The sequence below is a fragment of the Gadus macrocephalus genome, chromosome 6 (assembly GCF_031168955.1).
Source record: "Gadus macrocephalus chromosome 6, ASM3116895v1".
In the NCBI taxonomy this organism is placed as follows: domain Eukaryota; kingdom Metazoa; phylum Chordata; class Actinopteri; order Gadiformes; family Gadidae; genus Gadus; species Gadus macrocephalus.
In genome coordinates this window covers 3,545,264-3,565,877 of record NC_082387.1, presented here as the reverse complement: position 1 = coordinate 3,565,877, position 20,614 = coordinate 3,545,264, and the positions used below count along the sequence as shown (strand labels likewise).

The 20,614-nt window shown below is 42.4% G+C and overlaps 1 protein-coding gene and 1 long non-coding RNA gene across 8 annotated transcripts in view; both read left to right on the top strand.

Annotated features, from left to right (window-relative positions):
• LOC132458718 (ubiquitin-associated protein 2-like) overlaps positions 1–20,614 on the top strand; it is a 76,283-nt gene that overhangs the window by 8,464 nt on the left and 47,205 nt on the right. For all 7 annotated transcript variants that reach the window (XM_060052978.1, XM_060052975.1, XM_060052980.1 and 4 more), the window contains exons 6-14: positions 372–452; positions 1,356–1,419; positions 1,725–1,816; positions 2,353–2,402; positions 2,527–2,588; positions 2,785–3,016; positions 15,089–15,320; positions 18,010–18,144; positions 18,283–18,413. In XM_060052978.1, the coding sequence (XP_059908961.1) occupies positions 372–452; positions 1,356–1,419; positions 1,725–1,816; positions 2,353–2,402; positions 2,527–2,588; positions 2,785–3,016; positions 15,089–15,320; positions 18,010–18,144; positions 18,283–18,413 (1,079 nt within the window). The remainder of the gene's footprint in view (positions 1–371; positions 453–1,355; positions 1,420–1,724; positions 1,817–2,352; positions 2,403–2,526; positions 2,589–2,784; positions 3,017–15,088; positions 15,321–18,009; positions 18,145–18,282; positions 18,414–20,614) is intronic.
• LOC132458776 (uncharacterized) lies at positions 6,643–7,573 on the top strand. The gene is made up of 2 exons (XR_009525952.1): positions 6,643–7,281; positions 7,409–7,573. It is a non-coding gene; the product is annotated as an uncharacterized LOC132458776 (long non-coding RNA).

Below are 20,614 nucleotides of genomic sequence, written 5' to 3'. Positions count from 1 at the left end.
AAATATTAAAAACAGGTGAGGTAGAAGTAAAAAAAAAATAATAATAAAATAAAATAAAATATCTGCGAAAATCAGCCGCGTATCGGCCGATACCGATGCACGTAAAAAACGCGAATATCGGCCGATAATATCGGCCGACCGATATATCGGTCGATCCCTACTGTACAGTATGTGTGCGTTACATAGTGTTGAATCGTTATTGGATGCTGAAGACTCATTTGGTTCCCCATGGTTATATTTAACACTGAATAAGTCATTTAATTAAATTGACCATTGCGTTTTAAGTGGCAAGGTTGCTCATAAACACGCCTTTTTTTTCAAATGTATGTGATTTTGCGCTTTCTCTAATATATTTCTTTGTGTGGTTTCAGGTCGGTCAGAGGAGAACGGCTTTGAGGTGGTGGCTCCTGGGGAGAGAGAGGGAGAACGTGGTCGTAGGGGGCGCGGCAGAGGTGAGACTCCATGCTGAAACATGCAACTGGATTCATGTCAATTATGGCACCCAATGCACTCCTGACCATCCATGGAAGGAGGAATCCCCTACTATAATGCGTTCCTTCTCAAGATTTCTTCCTTGCTGATTTAAGGGAGTTAAACCCCCCCTTTGGGTAAAGGGGGGGTTTAATAAATATTTGGCCTGTTAAGCCCTTTCAGACTGCAATGGTAATTAAGGGCTATACAATTTAAATGAATTGTATGAATCCCTTGTTTATTCATATCTTTGGGAGAGACTGAATATTGATCAGATTCAAGCCAATGTATTGCTAAGCAATCCTGCAGTTGGAGTGAAATACTAGAGTCCGGATAGATGTACAGGGGTTACACCAGTCTCTTAGCGATTTATTTGTACTATGAGAAATCATCTTCCAGAAATACTAATTAGCTTTTATTTATGTATTGTACTATACGTTAATGCAGTCTGCTAATGTATATTTAACATTTGTATAAGGTGTGGTCCCCTGCCCCAGCTGACCACTTATTGGTGAGAAAACTGGAACATGTGTGGGCTGCTGCAGCTGCCTTTGATGCAATTGGCCCCAAAGGAGGGTCCAGAGTATTAAAGGAAAATGCAGTAGAACCAGAGCAATGTCGACCATTATGATCAGGCGTGGACGGTTAAGCCAGAGTCAAGGATATGGTTGGCAAACGGATAAATTTGTGTCTAACCGACTTGGATTGTGTATGAGACGCCCTTTGTTGGCCTTGTATTCTACTATGCTGGGTAAACACTGGAGGATAATCAACCCCATTTCCCCCTTCCGTCAGTATCACTTTGTTGGCCCCTAACCCTATTTCCCTCCTACATTAACCCATATGTCCTCAATTCAAAGTGCTTGGTTTGTGAATCATCTCAGGAGTCGGAGTGCGTGGTAGAGGCAGAGGCGCTGTCGGCTACAGGTTCTCGTCCCAGGGAATGGGGTGAGCATCTCTTAATGAACTGCATACTGTACAGGCACTGTTGGTTACAGATTCTTGTCCCAGGGATTGGGGTGAGCATCTCTTTATTGAATTGCGTAAATATGAAAGGAGGTGATGTCATTTTCAAGCACATATCTGAATTGTTCTGTGGAATTGCCACAGAACTGGAATTGCTACTGAACCTCTTAACTAAATAAAATCACTAAGCTGATGCAGTGGGAATGCAAACTTCTTACCTGAATTACTTGCCCCATCCATGCATCCCACGTTTCATGTATCCTTCCTTCCCATTGTGTCCTCTGCAGGACTTTCAACCCGGCGGACTACACGGCTAATTCTGGGGGTGTTCGCAAGGAAACGTGGGACACTGACGGCAACGACGGTGCTGAGGGAACTGGTAAGATAACTACGGCTACAGCAATATCATTTTATGAACGGTTAAAATGAATCTCACAGTTGGAAAATATGTTGTCTGTATGGTGATGTGCATCACACAACAATTAAAATTATTGCGTATTATTGAGTTATTTAGAAATGTAATATAATAATTATTAATGATAATAATAATTAAAGTTATTAATCAAGCAGTTGAGAACTGTGTAGTCTGGTTTTAGAAAGTATTGAAATGTATTTTAATGGACAAGGAGGTGATGATGTCCTTTTCAAGCACATATCTGAACACTGATCTGTGGAACTACCATTACTGAACCTCTGAACTAAATAAAAATCCTGTCCTGTCTAATCTGAAGATAAGCCTTTTTCAAAGCTAATATTTTTGGAATGGGAATATCTCTCAAACTAACGCTTCTACGGAGAGTCATTGACCGGCTTGGGTTTGAACGGTGGTTGCCTTTAGACCTCCTGCTGAATGACTAGAAAAAAATTGTTATATGCCTTTATGAACTAACCAAGGTTAACTTCGATTTACTCTAGCTTGGAGAGGAACTCTGGAAGACTGGGCTTCAGAAGACTGGAACGAAGATGTAATGCACAATGATACTATCATGCATAAACATATGCTATCTTTTTCCTCTTATCTTTGTGCCCATGCTATTTATTTACGGTACAGGGTTTTGACATGTGTTTTAATGACTCACTCTTTATCAGTTGTCTGAGACCAAAGTGTTCACGGCGTCCTCCGCTCCAGAAAACATCCCCCCTGGACACGGGTAAGAGGAATTCATGTTAATCAACACAAAAATATGTTGTGTTTGAGTGAAACAACTAATAGTCTAGGAGTCTTCTGTCATGCAGCATGGCTTAAGATGCACACACCATTTAAGGTGTAGTCCACGCATGTGAACAGTAGATGGGATAAAACGAGTTTGTGTGGCGTTGCCATTCAAGGCTTTGTTGGCTCCGCAGCGTGGACCTCTCCAGCCTGATGGCCAAGACGGGAGTGGCGGGAGCCTCCGTGGAGTCTGAACTGGGGGCTATGGTGGACGCGCCCGTCGACGGTTTGGGCCAAAGCCTGGTGTTCACCAATTCCCACCACAACGGACGCACTGCTACACACAGCTACGCTCACGCCGCCGCCAACAGTAGCAGCTACGCCCACGCTGCCTCTGCCAACACCTCCTATGCACATGCTTCTCTGGTGAGTATAGGCATTCTTGGTTTCACTGGCAAAGCCCCTTGCAAAAACATATCTCCATGAATCCAAGCCACGAAGAATTAAGGCATTGGTATCGTGATTTTAACTACTGAAAAGGGTTAGAAAAAAAAGACAAATTGAGGACACTTCCTTATTTCTAATATCAAAGCTGCAAACTTGTCGCTTTTCGGCGACAATCGCCGTTTTCTTGGTCAATTTGGTCATTCACGTGAATCGTGTAGAGTTTTGTTTTGGGGGGAGGGGGGGTCCAGAATTGCGAAAAATTATTGGATCATTCTTATAATTGACATTTCTCTGGGCCAATCGGAATCTCAGCACTTGCTTGAGAATCTTTCTTATAATTGACATTTCTCTGGGCCAATCGGAATCTTGAAGCACACGGCGCCAACTGAGCTCGCCATTGGATGAGACGGTCGCCTGGCTACCGCGCATGCGCATCCGCATGCGCATGCATGCGGCCAAACAACGCAAGAGAGCTTGCGAAACACTCGTCCAGAGGGGTGTTCCACGAACGGAGGTTTAACAAACACTGAGTTAACGCTGAACTCTAGGTTGATTTACCCTGTTCCGACTAACCCAGAGTTTTCGGTTCCACAGCAGCGGTTATGCATTAGTTCAATCAACTCGGGGTTGGTTAACACAGGGTTGTGCGCGTCCACGCCAAACCTAAAAAGACGTGATGTATCGATCATGGAAACCCTGATCGAAATGGCGAAACGGGCCGCTTATTTCCATGAAATGGAACTTCAGGTTCTCCTGGAGAGCTATGACGAGGAGAAGGACATTATCACAAGAAAAGGGAACGCTAAAGCCTCTGCAACCCGGAGAACCAAAGCCTGGCAGCGGATCGCTGACCGCGTAAATGCGTTAGTTACACATCAAAAGCATGATCCTTAATATTTGAGCCATGAATATATAAATATCCCAGTTAAGCATTCTTAAAGATCCTACCACACAACCCCTTTCTTCTAAGAAAATATGTACTCCGATGGCTTCCAAGCGGTCAGCGGATCAAGTATAAAAATGAAGTATAAAAAAACATACAAACTGGTAAGCTTTTCCCACCATCGTATTGGTATGAATTTAAATAAGCCATTTCTTTAAAGCCAATCGTGAAAAGGCCGACAGTCGGCAGACCGGATCTGGCCCTCAAATTGTCTTGACCCCGGTGGAGGAGCTGTTAATAAAGAAAAATTCAGGGCGCCCTGGCATGGAGGGGGTACCTGGAGGTACCTACCTCCTCAGAGAGTCAGGGGCCATACCCCACTGGTTGAATGTACGTTTTTGTGTTTTCTTGTATCTTAGATTTTTTTTGCCTTCGAAGTAACGCATGCAAACCATGTGCTTGCCACAGCGCATACTATTCCAAATGTTTATTTTTTTGGTAACTGGGTAGAAAACCTAAAAGTGACAATTCATCAACTTCACAGATCAAGATGGATTAGTGTGTGTAACGATCAAACATTCTCCAGTGGATGCAAGTCCGTTAGGACTATTTTATACTTCGTGTTGTAAGTGCCTCTCGGCATAGTACTCAGGCGATATTGCTCTTTGTATGATAGGAGGGCGATACAAATCTTGGATGGGTCATCTGAAAGGACTGAGATGTGCTCAGCATCTCCAACATTATAGCCTAGATAAAACTACCATTTGCAAAAAACGGAGGGCTACGCAAATAGTCTGGAATGAACTGAGGCCAGGTCCTCGATTGGTAGTGTTGGCTATTTAAATATCTTAAAGATTTGCGCGAGAATCTATAGGCCTATCTCTCCACTCCAGCAAAAAGTCATTTGATATGCCAAGATGTCGAGCCGTGGTCTTATCAATCGCTCCCGGTGGATTGCACGTAGCCTATAATTTGCGCTCCGATATCGGCAGTTCTCATCAAAAGGGCATGCCATTGTGAACACATGAAATCTGTGGTGAACGCGGGTTTAAATACCCAAAACCGGGTTATGTTTCAAACTTAACCTGCGCAAAACCTGCTCCGACCAGGTTTGATTCAGAGCATATGTTTCTATAGCAACTAACATACCGTGATCCTTTTGGAACGGAAAACCTAGGGTTACAGCAAACCCTGGGTTAACTTACCCGGTTATGAGATAAAACCAGCTTTGTGGAACACCCCACAGGCCAAGAGACAAAAAAAAAAAATGGTGACGGTTGTAAATAAAATATTTTTTATAAGCCTCAAGGATGTTTTGACATTGATTTTCGATAAAGTATGCTGAGTTTTGTTAAGTCGCGCTCAGACTAGTGTCATTTGTATATTACAATCAAAAAAATATCCCCCTGTGACACTGTCACCTTTTTTCCTCTGAGGAGTTTGCAGGTCTGTAATATGTAGCCTTCTAAAATTAATGCTACTTTTTAATAGATAAGGAGGTGATGATGTAATTTTCAACCACATATCTGAACAATGATCTGTGGGATTAACAATACGGAACATTTTAGGGATGTCCCGATCCTGATCCCCGGATCGGATCGGGCCCGATACTGGGTTTTTAAGGTAAATCGGGATCGGCCGATCTCATTCAATTTCGTGTGTGTGTGTGTGTGTGTGTGTGTGTGTGTGTGTGTGTGTGTGTGTGTGTGTGTGTGTGTGTGTGTGTGTGTGTGTGTGTGTGTGTGTGTGTGTGTGTGTGTGTGTGTGTGTGTGTGTGTGTGTGTGTGTGTGTGTGTGTGTGTGTGTGTGTGTGTGTGTGTGTGTGTGTGTGTGTGTGTGGGGGGGATGGGCACGAGTGGTAAATTCCAAACTCGAGTGATCGAAGGAATTCCTCGAGGATCAATCGAGTACTCGTTTAATCAAATCTATTTTTAGAATGTGACGCATCTGCAGCAGGAATAGGCTTGATGATGAACGGCAATATTACCAACCAAACATGTAATGCTTATTCTCCATCAAAACAGTCTGATTTATCAGAGTATTCATTATTTATTTTTGCAAACGTTCAAAACACATTTTCCTTACAAAAATAAATATGCGTCTCACAATTTAAATCACGTCGAACCAAGGCCTGCAACAGTTTAAAAAATACAAAAACAAGTAGCCTAACCATTGCAAATAATTTAAATCTGCAAATAAAACGGCAGCAAATGGACTATGGAAATACTCAGCGTTGTGATCTTCTCTACACGGCCGGGATTAGAGCTGCGTCTTGCGGCGGTTAAAATAGCCGACACACTTGGTTGCTGCAGGTCTGCTTTCCCGAACTCACCGTTGTGTTTCAGGAGCATATGTTGCCGCATAGTACTTTCTTGTAGCTCGATTTCGCTTGGCATATTTTACATTTCACCTTATGATCTCCTATTTCTTTAAAGTATTTCAATTCTTCGCTTTGCTTTGATTTAACCGCCATCTCTTAACTTTTTGAATTCTGGCGTGCCTGCACACGGCACGGAACGCGCCACACAGAAATGGATACATTTCATTTGCTTTGTGCCCACGGCATGCGTTAGTGGCGCCGACAGAAAATTTATACATTTGCTTCAGAAAACGTTGTTTGTGTGTGTATATGCAAACTCGAGTTTGCCTGTCCCACCAACCGAGTTCATTTGTAACGAGGAGTACTCGAGTAATCGATTCCTCACGCCCATCCCTAGTGTGTGTGTGTGTGTGTGTGTGTGTGGAAATTGCGTTGAATGAGAGATACAATTTCGCACGTTGAGCACACAGTGGTGTGACTCGTTTATTGAGTTTGAGAAACCAGGAAATCAAAACGTGCTGCAAGTAAACGAATCCCGTATCGGGCTCTGACGTCATGAGACGCTCGTAATCCTTAAAGGGACAGCGATCCCTGAACCACCAAGACAGTAAACGACATGCCTAACACAGTGGAAAGAACAACACATAACAAAATACTGTAGGTGAATAATGTTACTCACTATACACGCACGTACGTACGTACGTACGTACGTACGTACGTCACGTTGCAAGAATATGGTTTCAAAAGCACTTGCCCATCGGGCAAGTACAGGTCATGTTCAACTTGCCCGAATGTGATGTTCACTTGCCCAAATTATAATCAGAATCTTGAACAGGCCTCTTTTTGCCAGGCACGCGGCCTGGTTTTGGGGGGGCTCAGAAAAATCATCCTAGCTCAGACTGAAGCTGAATGTTAGCTTCCACACGTGTTTAAAAAATAACAAACTTCTCTTTGTTTACTTATTTATTGAGCGGTCACATCGTGCCATGAAGTGATTTCAGTCCACCGTTGCAACATATTAAAGCTATCGCCAAGTTATATGTAGACCTGCATGATTTCATGCAATTGTACTTGACTAAATGTCAGAGGTAGTAGCAAAGATATGTCTTTTTTAACTTTCACGTTTCTTGTAGCTCTAACTGAATAATCACAATCGCGTTTCTAGTAGTGTCAGTCAAGATACTGGATTTTCTAACTTTGACACTATACCTGGAAAAATATCGATATTCTATACCATTTTCAATATCAGGGGAAACGTTTTTTTCAGGAAAGAACATACCCAAAGTAAATAGAGTATATCTCCACAACTGCAAGGGCGATAATGTCATCTTTGTGCCAAAAGAAAGATTGTTGTGAAAGTGAAATATTCAATGGGGATGATACTTGGTTAAAGTGAATAAAGCCATGGAACACAGCATAAGTGGAAGATAACATTTCCCCCTGAAATAATTATCAGTTGGTCGTTATCAGTTGGGAGCGATATATTACTATGAGACACAAATAAAGGTAGATATCTTACCATTTTGACACTTGACACCTCTATTTAAAGTTCAGGGCAAATATATTCGAATGCACCAAGCCAAACACTCGCAAATAAACATATGGCCACTAGATTGCGCTGAAGAATATGTTTTCTGATTGAAGGCCATTTACCAATTTCCTAAGAATCCTTCTCTTATTCATTGATTGAAAACACCATGTTTAGTTGCAAATTTGTTATTTGCGAGTTTGTCACAGAATGATATGGTTTGGACTGTTGGAATAAGTGGAGGCTCGGCTTTCATGTAATGTATAGTTTGTGAGGGTCCAACTTTGTGAAAAAGATCGCTATTGCTGTTTATGTGCACAGTTATGAAACCCAAAACCGTGTTCTTGCATATGACTTTCCTTGGTAATTTGCCTCAATCAAAGTACTTCCAAACTGCACTACTCCATCACTACTCCATTTTCCTTCTACCTAAACCGTTCGCGGAGGCGCTGCACTTGCGATGTTAGCTTTGTTGGCTAACCTTTAGCTAACACCTTCGAATCACGGCCAGAGAACGCACAGCGAGTGACAGAAGGCGGGGCTATATTCGCACTGAAGCAATGCGTGTCTGTTAACTCGCTTTCCAAGAGAAGACAGCGCGCTGAGCAATTGCAAATACTTCTATTTTGTGTTATTTTGCGGGAAAAAACATTTCAATAAATAGCCTTTATATTAACATCCACCCAAAATCCACTTGCCCGTTCGGGCAACCAGAAATCAATCTCAACGTGCCAATATATGACTTTTGGTTGCCCCGGGCAAGCGGGGCATTTACAAATATGTAAATGATTAACTGACTAAACATTGTAAGTACATTTCTAGAAAAATTCACTCCAATATAAATGATATTAATTTATTCTACAACTTTAAAATATTTAACTTCTATACCTTACATTATTATGGATTATTCCACGGCTCTTCTCAATGCTGGCTGAACAAACCATCCCAAGGTCAGAGAATCCTCTACAATACTGGCGGGCACATGCTACACAGCGACCCGCACTGGCTGATACAGCCACAAAGTTTCTTTGTGCACCTTGTACATCGGTGGACAGTGAGAGACTGTTTAGTGCAGTGCTAATGTCCTTGATGAGAAAAGGAACCGGTTGTCAGCCGAGATGGTGCAGATGTTGGTTTTCATTCAACAAAACCTGCACTGAACTGAAGAAGTCAGTGCAGTAGATTAAGATGGAGGAAATAAGAAGCTCTATTACACTATTATTACCCAGCCACATTGTAAAAAATAATAAGCTTACCGTATTTTCCGGACTATAAGTCGCGTTTTTTTTGTAGTTTGGCTTGCCCTGCGACTTATATTTCGAAGCGACTTGTATGCCAAAATTGTGCGTACATAATCTTCGGCCGCAAGATGGCACCGTCATTCATTAGGCCTACAACTGAACGCTGCAAGCCTACTGCACCACCGAATAAATTATATTCTCGTCGTCATCGTCCTCAATGTTCTCCGGTTCAACCAAAGCTACCCCAGCCTTAGCTGCAATGTTGTGCAACATAGCTGTCACACATATCACAGCGCATGACTTGGCCAGCGAAAACTGGAGCCCTCCGCGCTCAGGTTTAGGACCGCGGCGCATACGCGTCCGGTGGAATCCCGGTGTCACTGAATTCGGTATACTCTCAGAACTACGAGTGGGACCGACACACCTATATTGCTATTGCAATTTTATTCAGTCTCTCCAGACTAAACGTTCTTGTTTAAATGTTTAAAAATAAATGCGACTTATACACCGATGCAACGTATATATGTTTTTTTCCTCGTCATGGAGCATTTTTTGACTGATGCGACTAATACTCGGGAGCGACGTATAGTCCGGAAAATACGGTACTTGAAAAAATGGGTGGAAACTTGTTGCCTCAAATAAGTTAAGTAACCAAAACTTTACTTTATGTTATGTTTACAAGTAATGCTTATGTTATGTTAACGTGAGAATAAAAGCTATTTAAAAAAAAAGAGTATTTCTCAATGTACAGGAAATTAAATGTTTGTCAACACAAAAAGTGATATCGAAAATCCAGTATCGGGAAATATCGGGATCGGATCGGGAGCGACATGAAAATATCGGGATCGGGAGCTAAAAAATGAGATCGGGACATCTCTAGAACCTCTACACTAAAAAAAAAAAAAAAGGCTGATTTGCAAGCAAATATACAGTGCGATTCTTTCTGAGTACTTTCGGCCGCTGTCATTCAGCGGCTTGGGTTTGAATTGTGGTTGAGAGCTTTGTAGAACCACCATACGGTAGGGCTGCTCGATTATGGGAAAAAAATCATAATCACGATTATTTTGGTCGATATTGTAATCACGATTATTCATACGATTATTTTTGAGTTTGGAAGCATGATGTATTCATTCAGTATGTCTCTCCCAAAAAAACACTGTTACCGAGACCTTTGAAATTTCGCCTTAAAAAATAGACAAAATGGGCAAATGTTAAAATCTAAAATAATGTAGATATGTATCCAGCTGTTCTGCACTTTAAAAAAAAAAAAGGATTTCGATTATATTAGTTTTGTGATCGTTTGACGCTAAAATCGAAATCACGATCAAAATTTGATTAATCGCACAGCCCTATCATACAGCAGTTTATTCTGGATAAAAAGGCAGATATGCTTATCTTCCTTCAAAAAGACTTAGGGCCGTTTTGCAGCTCCGCTACATGTACTATATCCCTTTTCCATGTTGGTGCCTATTGATAATGCAGTGTCATTCAAATCCAGCCAATGTTAATGCCGGGTTTCGGTACCCTTACTTGGAAATGCGTGTACGGACAACTTCCTATCGTCTCAAACTTCCCCATCACTTCAAACTTTAAGATGCCCTGATACTAGGGCTTTGCGATATATCGAATATAATCGATCTATCACCGAAATAGCTGTGTGAGATACATAAAAGTATAGAGTATTTTACGGTCATCTGGGTTTTTTCATGCGGGAGCCGAGACTTGCCTGGTTTCGTGTTTAAAACATTCTCCGGTTGCTTTCTCCCTCTCCTCACGCAGTAACGTGAGTGAGGGGTAAAAAAAAATACTTCACACACTCGCCAACCAATCACACGCGACATCTAGGTGCGGAAGGGAGGCAACTCATTTTCAAGTTTCTTACGAATTGCAGCGCTGGCCGGCTCAGTGTAGCATACACCCTACGGTAAAAATGATACGGACCGTTTCGTCCGGTCCCGGAGGCGTTTCATCCGTCAATGGTTCCGTCGCCTCTGAGTTTACGAATCCGGAGTGCTCGGGGAGAAACGGAGCAATACCACCGGAAATCAAGGCGGAAGTATAGTACATATGCACTCACCGGCCACTTTATTAGGTACACCTTGCTAGTACCGCGTTGGACCCCCTTTTGCCTTCAGAACTGCCTTAATCCTTCGTGGCATAGATTTAACAAGGTACTGGAAAAATTCCTCAGAGTTTGGTCCATATTGACATGATGGCATCACGCAGTTGCTGCAGATTTGTCGGCTGCACATCCATGATGCGAATCTCCCGTTCCACCACATCCCAAAGGTGCTCTATTGGATTGAGATCTGGTGACTGTGGAGGCCATTTGAGTACAGTGAACTCTAGGGCTGCAACAACGAATCGATAAAATCGATAATCGATTACTAAATGCGTTGGCAATGAATTTGGTCGTCGATTCGTTGTGACGCGCGATTAATAAGTTACCCGTAGGCGCAGCACTGTTTACAGCGGCGTCATCCCTATATGTTCCCCGGGTCCTATGTTCCCCGGGTCCTATGTTCCCCGGGTCCTATGTTCCCCGGGTCCTATGTTCCCCGGGTCCTATGTTCCCCGGGTCCTATGTTCCCCGGGTCCTATGTTCCCCGTTTTTCCCAAAAAGGGTCCTATGTTCCCCTGTAGCCATACATACCGGGGAGCATAGGACCCTTTTTGGGAAAATCAACCAATCTTTAAAAATATTTAAACTTTGACGCGACATTCACGTGATGACAGCCTATCGGCGTTCAACAGCGTGGCCACTGAGTGACTGACATGTGTAACGTAACGGCCAATCAGCGTTCAACCGGCCAACTCAGTGCAGCGCAGTCCGGGGTGAACTGCAGCATGGAGGAGAAAGTGATTGTTGCCGTTTGCGACTCCCCGAGCTCTTATATAATAGTATATAATATAATATAATTGTACAATAATATCACGGCCAATGATACCATGGGAGCTCTCTTAGGGCTTGGGCTTCTCGGGGTTTGTTTACCGGCGTATGAATAGACTGCGTCAGGTTCTCCGACGTCTCTCCCTCTTCCACAAAAGGTAAAGACATCCAATGGTATTTATCTCGGCCGGAATTTGGCAGTAATGGTGGAAAAAGTAACAGACCGGGGAACATAGAACCCTTTTTTTGGAAAAAGGGTCCTATGTTCCCCAGTCTCATACAAAGAGGGGAAGATAGGACCCGGGGAACATAGGACCCGGGGAACATAGACACGCTCCCTTTACAGCCAGCCGCCGACAGGTTGGATCATGGTTCATGCACGCCCACATCAAGCTTTAGTGTGAGCGACCACAGCTTGTATTTTGGTCATATCTTAACACTGGACTGTAGGCCTACATAAAAGTGTTGTACCTTCACTGTCTTTGGGTTAAAAAAAATCCTTAAACTCGGTATCCGTCTAGTAGTCCAACCGTAAACTGTCAGCTGCTGCTGCTGCAGACGTTGTGCATCAACAGTCATTCAAAGCAGCGGTAGTAATCACACAACCGGACGGTGTAGAAAGTCCCGTCAGTTAAAAATAGTAATGCAGTTTTTAAATCCATGTTAAAATTGGCAGGATATAGAGCTAGTTAGCTTAAAAAAAAAAAACTGACCAATGGTCACAAACAGTGTCAAATGTGATGTGTTCAGGTCGGCTCAGTAATATGGTTAATGCGTTCAAATGCAACAGAAAAAATATAACAATTGAGATTTTGGTGAAAACTTGTTTTCCCAGTAATATAAAATAGATAGTAAAGATAGAATTATGACCTGTTTAATGTCCTATCTTGAACTATCATCATCTTATCACCAATTAAAGCAATATTACAAGTTCTATTTCAAGGAGTCTCAAAAATGGTATCGATAGGTTTGACCGGTTAACCATGGACATCCCTTATATACATATAAAAATATATCATACATTGTATGTTTTTTTTTGTGTTATCCCAGTTATGTTTTTTAAATTGTATTATTTAATATTACTTTTAATAGTTCCGGGACGTTGGAGCAATAACCTGGTGTTTTTACACTTCAGTCTGCTCTGTGAATTTGGAGTAATGTTCAGTTTTTGAATAAAGACGCGGCAATTACAAATGTTTCTTTTTTTTTATCCGATTCATCGATTAATCGAAAAAATAATCAACCGATTAATCGATTATTAAAATAATCGTTAGTTGCAGCCCTAGTGAACTCATTATCATGTTCAAGAAACCAGTCTGAGATGATTCGCGCTTTATGACATGGAGCGTCCAAAAGAAGCTGAAAACGGTTGAACTTTATGCAAATTACTATGACGCAGTGGCAAAACACTTTCAGTGGCAAAACACTGACAGCCAATCGGAATGGAGACGCTCTTCGCTTGTGTGGATCCCAGGGAACACCGGCAGGCACTTTTGAATTGTACGTCATGAGCGACTTGAGCGACCAAAGTGAACAGAAATATTCGCAGCGAAACTCTGAGCGACCAAAGCGTCTTTGACGCTTTGGTCGCTTCTGGTGTGGACGTACAGTTACTGTTGCCTTTCTATCAGCTCGAACCAGTCTGGCCATTCTCCTCTGACCTCTGGCATCAACAAGGCATTTGCGCCCACAGAACTGCCGCTCACTGGATATTTTCTCTGTAAACCCTAGAGATGTTTGTGTGTGAAAATCCCAGTAGATCAGCAGTTTCTGAAATACTCAGACCAGCCCGTCTGGCACCAACAACGATGCCACGTTCAAAGTCACTTAAATCACCTTTCTTCCCCATTCTGATGCTCGGTTTGAACTGCAGCAGATCGTCTTGACCAAGTCTACATGCCTAAATGCATTGAGTTGCTGCCATGTGATTGGCTGATTAGAAATTTGCGTTAAAGAGCAGTTGGACAGGTGTACCTAATAAAGTGGCCGGTGAGTGTATATAGTACATATATATTGTATTTAAAGTTTTATACTTGTATTATACTATATACCTGACCTTTTTATTTTATTGTTCCCCTGCTTTGGCAATGAGTTATAACTGGTCATTTAAAAATGCCGCAACATTTTGAGGAGATAATCTGCGGGTTGGTGCGGGTTCTACCTCCGCCTAGGCCTACACGTTTTGCCCCTTTTTTTTTTTTGCCGATTTCGGATGACACGAAGCAAAACCATCTCCTCTACAGATGCCATGTTTGTGATTGTCGATGCCACGACAGTCACTGCCCTCTAGAGGATGTATTGCGTAACATCCATAACAACGCTGAAACCGGACGGAGGTATGAAGTGTAGTCCCGGAGACAACGTTTGGTAATCGGACGGATGAATTTCGTCTGAATCCGGAGGTATGAATCGGCCTTCAATTCAATCGACAAATGAAACATGGAAGCAGACGAACTGCTGGTTCCTAAAATTACTAAAAAGGGATCAGTGATCTGCTAGTCTTTTTGATATCGAGAGGAAGACGTAAAGCAAAACACGCCAATGCTTGTAATGTCTTGTCTGATCTGATGTCGTCCTGTTTACCAGCTGCACGCTCCGTAACAGTTACACACACAATCGGAATACAAGGTGCTCCCTCGTCTTATGCTACTTCTCTAGCTATAAGTTAGCTAGAGAAGTAAAAAATGCCTCGGAAAACATACTTGTAGTTACCCTACAAGCAATCATAAAGAGTTAACTGGATCGTGTCTGCGTGGTTTGTTGGGGAGAGGATTTATCTATCTGTTGACCCCGGCAAGGCGCTGGCCCCCCCCCTGAGCTGCTCAGTTTTATATTGCCCCTTTTTTGTAATTTTGAAGATTGTTTTTGCAGTTCGTCCTTTGTTTGAATATTTTTTTTGTCTTATTTCAACTCAATAGTGATTAATCACTAACATGAAAATATAAAATGATTTGATGGAAACCTCCTGGGAGGTTAACCAAGAATGGTATATAGTCTGCAGGGATTGTAGTGAAAACAGTAAAGGGTAAAAGTGCGATTTCAAAATATCAATATATATCGTGAAATGGAGAAAATGTATCGGGATATTCATTTTTTCCCATATCGCACAGCCCTATCTGAAACTAAGAAAATGCATGTTTTGCAGTACTGCACATGTCCTTAGGGTTTTGTCTCTCGCTCCCGCTGCAGTCCTCTCTGCTTGGATCTGGATTTGGCTCTCTGAGCGCAGCCAAGCCTTCCTCTGATGTCAGGATACCAGAGCAACTTAACAGCCCAAGGCTTGGCCAGAGGACAAGCCAGAAGATGGTCAACCCTGGCAACGGCAGCTTTGTGAAAGAGGCATGTCCACAACATGGCCCCTCCCCCTCTATGGACGTTAAGGCCCAGAGAATGGACAACGGACCCCTTTCTGCACATCATTGTGAGTCCAACTCTGTCTTATTGTCAAACCTTCACTTCTAGTTTGACAAAAAAAGATTTAAATGTGTTATTATATACATATATTTAATTGCAGACATAAGTAGGGCGGTATTAGCTTAAATTCATATCATAGTATTTTCCAATGTCCGGATGGTATTGGTATTATAATACGGTATATAAGAAAAATAAATAAATCACGTTTTAGTAGACTTTCTTAGTTATATTACATTAGTTAAAGGTAAAATATGTTTATTAACCCTATGTATCCAGAAAGACTGAGTTGCGACCAACTCTTGAAATGTACGCGCGTATAGCGCGTAAATATACGCGCCTCATACGCGCAATACGCGTGTGAAATGTTGCTTATACGCGTAATGCGCGCGTAAACCAATGGTTCCCTATGGAAAAAATGGCGATTTCATACGCGAAGTACGCGAGATACGCGTCTGGTGTGGCCGCACCTTAACACGAACGTCGCAATAACGAGGCATAGTGTTACGAGCAGCGTAGGCCTATGTGTGTGCGCGAGAATGGCAGTGTGCGTATGTGTGTGTGTGTGAGTGACGTCAGCGAGTGAGTGGACGAGCGAGGAGAGCGAGCGGTAGCGTGTGCTTCTAGTGAAGAAGCGAACGAGTCCGGTAGAATAAAGTACCCATCCTGTCAATAATCGGTGGCCGCTTCATTCCGACCTATAAGCAGACAAACTGCCGGTCAAATCACACAAAACAATAGAGACAGGGATCACAAAGGCAATTTTTTTCGCGCTTGGTCCACTCTGGATAAATGTCGTTCATATCGCATATGAGGACTTCGACGGCTGTGGAGAAATGCAATCCTCCGTAGCCACGGAGAGCTGTCATCACAGAGGGCATCTCGTCGAATAATTACGGCATCCATAAGAGGGGGCAGTGTCAGCAGACTACTATTTAGACAAATTATTAGCAAATTTCAATCTGACAATTTGACCGGAGAGTTACGCCCCGTGCCCACTACCTCCGTCAGTTGTCCGTTGCCCATTGACTTTGAATGGGGACGGTCGCGCAATGCATTGTGGATCCGTCCGTTGACTTGGAGCGTTCGCCACCGTCAAAAAGTTGAACAATTTTCAACTTTTTCGGCCGCGACGGATCCGTCATCCAATCAGATCGCGTATGCAAATGTAAGCACTGTGACGCGACTCGGGCTCTGACGATACTGGAAAGCGGGAAAGCGGGTCATCTTGCCTCGCAACAAGCAGGAAGAAGCGGGAAGAACCCGGCGAAGCGATTTGATTGGCTGACGGTTGCCTCTGCAAAGACTACTCCCCCATCCGTCAGCCACGCCTTCCCACGTCCGTTGACTGACGGTGCAGTGGGCACGAGGCGTTAGAAAGGGCGTATCGCGCTTCTGCCTTCTCACACCGCGAGACAGGTTCGTGGCTGAGTGTCGCGATTTCGGTTTCGATATGCGTATCGTTACAGCCCTACTGAGTATGCTTTTTTTTTTATTTTTTTTTTATGGAAATAATTGATTTCAAGAGTTCTGAATCGAAATTGAATCGAGAACAAATAAATTGCAGTGCATTGATGAATCAATATTTTTACCCAGCCCTAATCCACAGTATGACAACAATGTAAGCGTTCGAAAAAAGTAGCTGTTTTCTGAATCAAATATTCTTCAGTAGCTTAGCTCTTTTATTGACCAAGTAATGTGGTAGAGTCCACACAAGCTATATTTTCCCAAGAATTTGTGGTGCTCAAGCGCAGCGGAGCTTTTTGCTGCACTCTGAAATAAAACTGCTTTAGGATCAGTAATTGATGCCCCGCCAATGTCGCCAGTGCTGGCAACACAGGCCAACCCAATGTCAGTGATAATACGTACACAATCTTTTGGCTGATGCCTACGTCGTCTCTAACATAGCAGAGGGAAGGTTATTGTCACTTTGAAATAATCTTAATTATAATGTGTTATTCAAAACATATATATTACTTTATTATGCAAATTCTAATCTTATAGACGCTAAAACAGTTTTAACATTAAAAAAAATTCAACAAATTCCCTTTTTTCCTTTATAAAAAGAATGCCAAGAAAGGACAGTGGAGAATTATCGCAAAAGTCCTCTTGAAGATGCAGAGAAAACACAAAACAATGAACAATTTCTGTAGAAGTGTTATAGTGTTTATTAAAAAGGCATTAATGCTTTTAGAAATTGATTTGTCTTTGAGTGAAATCAAAATCATGTTTTTTTAACTTGATGGCCTTGATGCCCTGGCATGTTGCCTTTGTGCCCTCCAAAAAATTGCCTCGCTACAGGCCAAGTGCCCTTGCCCCTAAAATCACGAAATTCCAGGCCTGACTATCACTCATGGGAAAGTTAAAACAAAACAATATGAATGCCAAATTAGAATTTATGAATATATAACTGGTATCAACGGTAAAGCAAAATACATATCGTGGCGCAACATAATTCCGGTATTCCCCTTCATATACTGCACAGCACTGAGACATGATGAATGTTGTAGCATGAAATCTTGAATCTGAATAAAAAACTATTTAATTGTAGCATAGATAACATGGGACTGGTTTCTCTATTTAACTTGAGTAGATCGTTAACATCTTCATCATACAGTTAATATAAAGAGAATGTCCTAGCCACATCAAAAATGGATGTAGTATGTATCTGAGGATATTGTCTTTGGTCCTTCCTCCAGTGGAGCTGAAGTCTCAACCCGAGCCCTCAGCCGTGCTGAGCCAGCTGAGCCAGCGGCAGCAACAGTCAATCTTACCTGCACCTGAGCCTTCGGCCCTGTCTCTACAGCATGCCCCACAGGTCCCCACCCAACCAGGTACTCGCTGCTCTTTGGATGTGATTGGACGTCTCATGAGGCGTCCTTGGGTTACTGTTGGTAGTGGGGACCAAGAAGCTCAGGATTTCATCTCTGGCGCTGACCCTGTGAGCAAAAAACTAAACGGCTGTTCCTCAGGTCATGAGTCCTCGCTGCCTCCCGCAAGAGACGGAGCTTCACCAGGAGTGAAGGGCATGGACCCCCCCATCTCAGAACCCCCACAGAGACAGATGAAGACTCAGAAACGCAGAATTCCCCTTCCTTCAAAGGTAAGGCATGATGAACGCCTTGTATAATATGCCATACCTAAGAAGAAGCTGCTTGGCTGCACAAAATGAAGTTATTGACATGGAGCAAAACATATCATTCACACATGCAATACTTGTCATTTCACTATCTGATGCCATCGCTAACACTGACTGATTGATTGAAAACTTTATTGAACAACAATTAACATAAGTGTTCAAAAGGATTCAAAAAACACAATAAAGCCCAAAGGCTAGTTTCCATTGTGGTCCTTAAGATGGAAAGGGAGAAACAACACATGGACTAAAACATGGAGAACAAACTCCCAGCACATGGACTACAACGTTGAGGAAAAAAGGGGATTAAAATAAATAAAATAAGGGATAAGTTCCCAGACAGACAAGCAGACACACAGACGGTACAATGTTCCTACTACTTCAGGGATCTTTTGAGTTACATTACCATTTTTTTTTATTTAAAATGAAAGTAGGAGCTCAACAATTTTAGGTTTAAAGGTAGGCCATTCCACAAGACGGCTGCAGAGTATAGGAAAGAGTACTTTTCCATACAGCTCTTAAAATGGCAGAGCCTGAAATCAGTGGAACTCCGCCTGGTGGAGTACTTGTGTGTCAGTAGTTTTAGAAAATTTATGTCGTCGGTACTTGGGTGCCAGGTTATTTCTTATCTTGTAGACTAAACACAGTTTTGAGTTGGGAAACTCCACCCTGTGCCACCTAAGACTTAAGAAGTGTTTCTTAGTCTTTCTTAGTTTGTCTCTGGAACAAAATATAATTGACTATTTTGCAAAGGTGGAGAGACAGCTTGTTATCTGTCAACCAAGCACTGAGGTTAAGGAGTTCTACGCTAAGCAGCCTTTCCACCTCTGATTTCTCTTTATGAGCGACTAGAATAGCAGTCATCTGCAAATAAAAACAGATTGCATTCTTTGGCTGACGGCATATCATTCACATATAACAAAAAGAGGAGGGGACCTAAAATACTCCGCTGGGGAACTCCACATCAGGGTTTCCGCGGTTAAAGGTATTAAAAGGTAGCAAATGAAATTAGCCCAAATTAAGGCCATTAAAAAGAAATAAACGTCTTCTGACGAGGCATTACATTTCCAACAAGGCTTATGACTTTTTCAATTTGTGTTATTTACGTGCAGGCCTATCTCCTAAAATTACTAAAACTTGCGTGGATTTATTTTTATGTTACAAGTAGGATCTGAGTGATATCAATGATGTAACGTGGTGCGTGCGCTGGAACAAACTGGATATACCCAGCTGGCTTGCTGCCAAACCACTTTGCGAGTTTGCTTCTGTTAGTCATTTGAAAGACAATAATGGGGAAATGCAAATTTTCGGACCTCAGGCTTGAGGAATCGATATTTAAAGACTTGTACAGTATAAACATATAGGGGGATTATTTTTTTTATCAACACGGCGGATGCGCGCGCAGAATGATCACAAAAAGAACATTTGTTTGACCGGTTGCCATGGTTATCTCTGTGTGGTTAATTTGCAGTTGCGGTGTTTATTAGCGATGTCAGCTTACTGTTACATTAAACTGTAATCAGAAAACGCGGGTATATGCTATAGACCCTATAGTATCTGTTGTATAAAGGCTGGGACGAATTTCGATTATAAATATGTACACTTTATGTTGAACGTATAGACCGTCGCGATACCCATTGAAACGAATGGCCCGGTGATTATTCTTATTTTCAATTTCCAAATAGCTTACTTTTAACCATGAAAAACTAGTAAGACAAAGTAACGGCTTTTCTCCTTAATAGCCTCATAGATATCTTCTCGTCTTGTGTGTCTCAAGTGGTGTTAGACCCAACAGGTCCTCACAGATCTTTCTTGTCTTGATGAAACAATCGCACATAAACCAAAAGCTGGGCATTATCCATTTCATCTGAAGACTCATCAATGGCTTAGGATGGGACACTGAACAGCCGCATCAAGCTGTGACAGTGCGTCATCTGATAACATTTCGGATTTTCTGGTTGTCATTGCAGCTCACATTGGGATTTGCTTTATTTTTTCACACAATTCATCCCTTTGTTTACCTTCAAGTAACGTCTCGGCAGCGGCGTTCAAGCACTGCTTCACAACAGTGGTGTCACTGAAAGTTTTTTTGTGTTGCCCCAAAATCCATGCAATCTTAAGTGAGCATTTATTTGCACGTTGCTGGCCTTTAAATGAGTGTGAAGACA